The sequence below is a fragment of the Monopterus albus genome, unplaced genomic scaffold (assembly GCF_001952655.1).
Source record: "Monopterus albus unplaced genomic scaffold, M_albus_1.0 scaffold28.1, whole genome shotgun sequence".
NCBI lineage: Eukaryota > Metazoa > Chordata > Actinopteri > Synbranchiformes > Synbranchidae > Monopterus > Monopterus albus.
The window spans coordinates 1638880-1646472 of NW_018127908.1; the positions used below are offsets into that span (position 1 = coordinate 1638880).

General features: G+C 39.7%; 1 protein-coding gene across 1 annotated transcript; it reads right to left on the reverse strand.

Moving 5' to 3' along the window:
• Positions 1-6: 6 nt before the first annotated feature.
• Positions 7-5953, reverse strand: rab6bb (RAB6B, member RAS oncogene family b). The gene is made up of 8 exons (XM_020595602.1): positions 5753-5953; positions 3758-3816; positions 3098-3151; positions 2588-2693; positions 2330-2441; positions 2063-2156; positions 1341-1407; positions 7-372 (listed from the first exon to the last, which is right to left on the reverse strand). Exons 1-8 carry the CDS (start codon positions 5820-5822, stop codon positions 308-310), a joined length of 627 nt encoding a protein of 208 aa, XP_020451258.1. The 5' UTR covers positions 5823-5953; the 3' UTR covers positions 7-307.
• Between the last annotated feature and the right edge of the window lie 1640 nt (positions 5954-7593).

Genomic DNA, 7593 nt, shown 5'->3' on the forward strand with positions numbered 1-7593 from the left:
TATATATATAAAAATACAAAACATAACAGCAAAAAGAATCATGTTCCGTTCATTTTTCTGAAACTTGCTTTTTGTTTGTTTTTGTTTAAACACTTTTTCTGCCCGTTTTTCCTCCAGTCACTTACATATTGACAAAGTATACAATATCTTACAACTGAACAAGACTGAGAGATAACATTTGATTTGTCCAATCAGATACAAGGCCCTTATCCTATATCCAATCAGAGAAGTCAACTGGAAGCTAACCAGTAGTAAGCAACACAACAAGCCTATGGTGTGAACGAAGCTGTCTGCTAGCAGCTCTGCATTAACATGAGCACCCATTCTCGGGGACAGTTGGCTCCGCTGGTTTGTCCAGCTTGATGTCGATCACTGGGAATTGTCCAGTTAAGGAGAAGTCAGGAGGTAAAAATCAGAGGTGGGGGACTTGAGTCACATGACTTGAGACAGGTGACTTGAAATTACTTCACTTTCTTAAATTAAATATTTGCATTTTTCTAGATATGTTTTATTTTTAAAATATAACATGCCAGGATACAGCTATGAAGGGGCCTAGTCCAAAAATAATAACATCTGGATTCAAGGATTATGCTTTCGATGTTGGTAGTAAAAAGAGAACAGCAGCATGCAAAGCGTGTAGTACAAAGATGAGTGACATGACTACCACAACATTCAACTTCATCCGTCATTACAAAACTCACAAAGAAACCTCAAACTATTTAGCTTATTTTTCCCAGTGGTCACTTGTGCTACTGCAACGAACCCAAACATTTCCTGTGTTGTTAGCCAATATAAATAAAACTGTACCCTGTGACTATAAAATAGCTACTCGGGTATCTAAAAATACTTATGGGACAGAGGTGTTTATTTCTGTCTTCACTGTAAACACAGTGCTGTTTACCCCTTCTTCCCTAATTTCTTGTCTTCTCTCCTCATTTAAGGAACCCAGACAATGCCCTACTGATGCTTCATAGCTACAGGCTACACTTTAATTTGCAGGCTGTATTCTAAAGTCAAATATTGGTTGTATATTTATTTTTTAAATTGTTAAACTGATCTAGTCTCATTTGATATTTTTTAAATAGTTTCAGGCAGTCCCTGTCCATCCACCACCACACATCTTCAGCACATCATTTCTAAGACACCACCTGTGCATTCACACTAGTATCTTGGCTCTGTGCATCTTTTCTCTATTAAGCAAAAAAGGTTTAATGTCTAATGCCCCAGTAGACAGCAGACTGGGCGGTCTGCTTGCACTAGTGCCAACTACCACTAAGAGATTAAAAATAACCTGCTGTTTGGCTCGTGGTACCATGAATCGCAGTGACTGTAAAGGATACTGCCTTCAGGATTTGCATCATCCAGGCTTTCCATTCCAGGTAGGGCGGCTGCAACCCGACGAAACAGCTGGGAGGATTGAAGAGGAGGAGGGTAGTGAGAAGAGGAAGAAAAGAAGATATACAGACAGGAGAGAAAGAGGGGGAGGGGAAGTTGGGACCAGGCAAAAGAAGATAGCAAAAAAAGGAAGTTTAAAAACTGTACATTGTACTATGTCATGTATTGGCTGTAGGACAGTGGGATGGTCACTATTAGTTTTTAACATGTAAATATAAATATACTTTGGTATATCTGACAAAATGCATCTAAACTGTGTGCATACATATTTCTAAGCACTTGATTTGATTTTCCTAATCCACATTCCTTTTCTTGTTTACACATTCTTCTTTTTTCCTCTCGGTCTTATCTTGTCTACTTGTTGCTTTATGGAAGAACATTGTACATTAACATTGAGAGCTGATGTACCAGAGTCAAATTCCTCGTGTGTCCAACACACCTGGCCAATAAAGCTGATTCTGATAAATGTATTTAGTTACATCCCAGCACTGCTTACAATGTTCAGTATGCACAAGGGTTGAATGTGCACACTATCCATCACATATTACTGATATTTACACAAACATCTGGTGGTTTCATCACCCAGGAGGGACATAGGAATGGCAGAGAATCTTAGAGGAAATGATCCCAAAAATGCTGTGAAATGTGATGAAACAGCACGAATCACCTGTTTGACATTGCAGCCTGTTTTGGCACTAGTCTCGATGAACATGACGTTCAGCTCTTTGGCTCGCTGTTCTCCTTCCTCAATTGTGATTTGCCTGCAGGAAAATCAGGCCAGAATCAGCATCCAGATGTCTAAGGCTAATTTATTCATTACTGGCATGTTACATTCAATGACATGCTTCTTACTCAGGTAACAAAATATCTACATGTCAAAGACCTCATTATCTGTAGCTACATGTCCTTTATGTACTATGTCTGACACTCTCACCTCTTCTCTTCCAGATCTGTTTTGTTGCCAACAAGCATTATGATGACATCACTTCCTCTTTCTGTCCTGACATCATCAATCCATTTGCAGGTTTGTTGGAATGAATTCACATCTGTGGGAAACATTCAGCTTATATCCAGTCTGTTTTTTGTCTTGATGTTAGTATCCCATATAAAAACTCACATACAGTAGTGCCTCAGATCAGAACATACAGTTAAATAAACACATGCACATTTAAATTAGCAGGTTGTTGCTCACTTGTAATGTCATAAACGACCACAGCAACTGTAGAGTCTCGTATGTAGCTCGGGATGAGGCTCCTGAAACGCTCCTGTCCGGCTGTATCCCACAGCTGGAGCCTTACCTGCATGTGTACAAACACGCAGAACCACACATGCTCAGCAGCCATTTCAACATCACATTACTGTACACTGTATACAGGGATAAGCCAGCATCAGCTCACATGCAGGCTGACAGACCATGTCCTGACAGAGAAATAAAATTAATATGAGCTAAAATAGATGATCCATGGGAAGGCTTTGAATTCATTAAGACCAGAAAACCTAAAACACCACAAAGTAGCAATTACTACCAAAAATAACATTGGGATAATTACTTCAGGGTGTGAAAAGAGCAGAGCTTAAGCAAATCAAATCAAGAATCAGTCAGAGGAAATCAATACATCTCTTATTTAAGATCTTGATATATTAAATCATCCATATGTGTGGATCTATGTGTGAATTTTAAATGACAGTCAAGACTTCCTACTGTTCGGTCTTCCAGGTACATTGTCTTTGATAGGAAGTCAATTCCAATGGTCGCCTATTGAGAAGAAGCAAAAGGGAAAAATCATCAGTAACACCCAGCTCTTAAAAGCTAAATGTCCCTCTGTACCTTCTGCTGTTTTGAGCAGAGTGAACATTTTTAAATAAGAGAATACAAAACAAACAAGCCAATAAGCACTGAAATTAAATCAGACTGAAAATCAAATTTCATTTGTGCTGCCCTCAGGGTTCAATCACTCAGATTTTACAGGCCTAACTCTTAACAAAGGGCAAAAATAGGCTGCATCCTTATGAGTCTAATATTGCTAAAATACCTTTTTATCTCCTTTTGATAATCATATTAACATTTACCCAGGACCTTGATTATTTGTACATCAAGCAGGAATTTTGGACCAAAAAGAAACTGATTGTAATATTTTTGTAAGTTTCATTATTGCATTTATTCAAATCTAAGACTTGAGAGCAGTATGTGCAGAAATCCTTCACCCCCAGAATTCCTCATAAAATATGCATGAAAAAGTCCCCAACACCGCTTCTTAATCACAGTAATTGGCCACATCTGTTATCATATCATGCACGGTGTTCTTTGCTATACATCTCAATGTTTCCAAATGTTTGTATATCTATCTAATCCAAGTCTCACCTGGTATGTGTTGTCAAAGCTGTCATACATGAATCTAGTGATGAGCGATGTTTTCCCCACTGGAACAGAGCACATAGATTGATTTTTAGTACTGTGTGCCAGCACAATAAACAATTGCCTTATAAGTGCATCATGCTGATGTAAAAACTGGTGCCCAGTCACAGTAAGTTCAGCCATAGAAAAGTATAATCCAGCTCCTGCACCCCAGGACACATTTTACCTGATAATTCAACATCTTCTCAAAGCAAACTTTTCCAAAACGTGAACAAAAATGGACCCTGAAAAGCAATGTGCATTTTCTGTTGAGCAACCATGATCAAACATTGCTTTAATGGAAGCAAGAATAGTTTTCACACAAACATCATAATCAGAGCTATTTTGATCATCAGTTATTAAAGGTATAAAAAAAAAAAAAATACCAGAAACAGCAGCATTTGACATTGGGGGGTTGGACTGCCGGTCTGACTAAACAAATTGCTGCAACAGGCATTTTTGGTATTTTCTGACATTTTGTAAACCAAACAAATGATTGACTCAGACTGAATGTTAGTTGCAGCCCTGAAATTAACAATCAAACCAAAATAGCATAATTTTTTGGTGACAAAGACAATAATGGAAAATGACTAAGCAGGATCTTGAAGAAACATTCATTTTATTCTCACAATCTTGAAATCATGGTGACATGCTGTTAGTCATCCTTTTTTGGAAAAAGAGAAGTTGCATCCCAAAATGATCCATAATTACCAAAAGGGCAGCAGAACAAACTAAACTGATAGAAAACACATTAAGATGGAAATGTTCAGCAGATTTACCAACCCGGACGGCGGTCTCACCAGCGAGCTCCGTTTTTATTTACATCCCACCCAGCACCATTTTACAGCAGATCTACATCAGTGAGGAGTTTTCCAGCAGGCCCCGGGCTCTCATGCAGACTCCTTTACGCAGGCAGCAATAGTTTTGAAGCCAGCGATGGGCAGTGGCCACACCAGGCCTCCATTCAGCACCATGGACAGCAACATTGCAGCACCAGCCATACAAACACCACAGGGAGGCTCTGGGTCGACACACAGCCTCCTCAGAGACACGCAGCACACACACACGAGTGCACATACAGACATCACAATGCAAGAAGCAAACAGCAGTCGAGCCGCTGTCAAAGTGGGCCTAATGATGTGTATTCTGCTCTTTGCTTCCCTATTTTATGGGATACAAGCTCCTCTGCTGCCACTCTGGATATCTGATGTCTGAACACGTATTCGGGCTGCAAAACCATTATCGATCAGCTGCCACTGAATTTGTGCCATCACCCCTATCCACAAACAGTCATCCCCCACCCTGATTAGATGGATTATTGAATAGATAGTATAAATATGTGGCGCTGTCATGCTCGTTTTTATATGATTTATAGGACCGAATGGTGACTGCCAGGTTCAGAGATGCTACAGACATCGCCAGCCTAGGGTGTGTCCCAAGCTGACACATGGGGACCGTTTATCTTCTCATATACAGATCACGAGTCGTTGAAAATACATCAGACACTTCTTTTAAAATAATAAAGGACATTCAATATTAAAAATTGGCGATGTGAATGAAATAAAGCCGTTATCAAGAAATGGGCTGAGCAAATTGTCGGTCACTGCAGCACATCAAAACATCCGAATCCATATCGTCTGCTTTGACACGAAATGACAACGAGCGTCTGCTAAAACATTCTCAATGATATTCGGTACACCTAGCATGTATTTTTGAGTTATATTAATCCAAGGGTGCGATTTGTGTGCATGCGGGTTTTTCCATCTTTTCTCTGTCTCGGTTAATCAAATTTTCCACAGTCACAAATTGGCCAAGATCAACATGAGCGTCAGATATGCAAAAGCCAGCCAGGACATTTCTGGATGCAGCTCAGACTTGCAAAAATCAGAGATGACATACATGGCCTTCAACATGTTTGGCGTTAGGGTAGGATAACCCAAACCCTATTAAGAACTGACTCACCGCTCTGCTCTCCCAAAAATACGAGTTTAAACTTCCTCAGGGGATTCCCCAGATCGCCTCCTGCTGACATGGTGGCAGATAAAAAGCTAAATTTGGATTATTTTAGATTATTCTTGTCGCTCGGCTCGGCGTCTCCTCCGTTGTGTATGCGCAGGAGAGTCCTCCTCTGCTCACAGAATGATGGGAATGCAGCTCAGCATCCTCCTGTCAAGTTGACGAGCTTGTGCGCCTGCGCGACCTCACCTATTTCAATCCCTCACCTTTCTATTGGACCTGAAAAGGCTTTTATCCCTGATATAAGATACTGAATACATGCGTATCGGTTCCACAGAGGTAAATAAGTGGTCTGTCAATAAAATATTAGACCACTGTACAGTGTTTATGTACAACTTAGATTTCTGTTTGAGCTTTTTCATTTGACTTCATACTTTTATTTCATTATATTTCAGTCAAAAACACTCGTTTCAACTTCTTATAGTTTGTAGCTTTTGTTTGCGATAACATAAATTGAGTATTTGGTTTTGAATAAATCACCTTTGGCCTAATGAAACTGAGGCATTTTTCATTAATTTGACATTTTGCAGGCCAAAACCATTAATTGGAAAAAACTCAGATTGATAATAAAAGCAAATGTGAGTTGCAACCATAGTTAAAATGAAACTACTGCATCAATAACAATATTCCAAAAATAAAATATATAGTCTCCTTGTTAATTACCTGAGGAGGCCACCTAGATGTGTTGGATGGAGCCCAGAATGCACTTTTTGCATAGTTTGTTCACTACTTTGTGCAAAGTAGTTTATGAACCACTGCTCTAAGGCAAAATCCTTTTAACTCAACACTAACATTAATCCCCCATTTCCTGGTTCTGTAGTTTAATTCCCTTTGGTGTTGATTAGACTCTGCTCATTCACAGTCCAGTGTTTCAAAGCATCAGCTCCTCTTTCTGAAAATGTCAAGAACAGATAGTTGGTAGCAATAGACAACCCATCACACAGCAGCAAATGCCTCCATCTTTTTGAGATGGAGACTTTTTAATGGCATACACACACACTGGCCTTACACTAGTTGTGAGGACACCCATTGACCTAATGCATAACCCTGTAGCCTAACCATCACAAATACCCAACTCTAGCCCTTGACCCAAACCTTAACCCTGAAACCAAGTGTTAACAGTCAAACAGAGGACTGGCTGAAAAGGCCACACGGCGATGGTATTTAACCAAAATTTGTACAGTCATAGAAATGTACACATACAGACACGTGTTCAAACAGTTGATGTGATGAACACAGGTCACAGAACAAAATCAAACTGACCTAGGCCAGTGAACACAACGTAGGCCACACAGGGTGCAGGAGAAAGCGTGTTAGAGCTTGGAGAGATTGTTCCACCCACAATCCTCATGCATTTCAATAGCTTAAAGTACTACCACATTAAATGCACACCGCAACATAAGTCAAATGCACAACAAACATCAATGGAGTGTTTCGGTCACGTGACTAGTGACATTTGAATCACTCGAGTGACGTCCTAAGCAGTTGGGTTCGTCGGACATCAGGTGAATCAGCTGATTGGTTCGGTTTGTCATGTGAATCACTTTGGATCAGTGTGTTCAGAGATAGGATATCCCTATTTAGTGGCCTTCATTTGAATCTGTCTTTGCAGACTAGGTTGGTTTGTTGCTTTGAGAGTTGGTAATGTTGTAGCAGATTGAGTATTTGGTGGACAATCACTGTAGATAGAGAGATGGATCAATAGATAGCAAGTTACATAGAGAAATAGATAAAATAGTGGCAGATAAATAACGTTAGATATATTACATATAGATACGATATAGTGC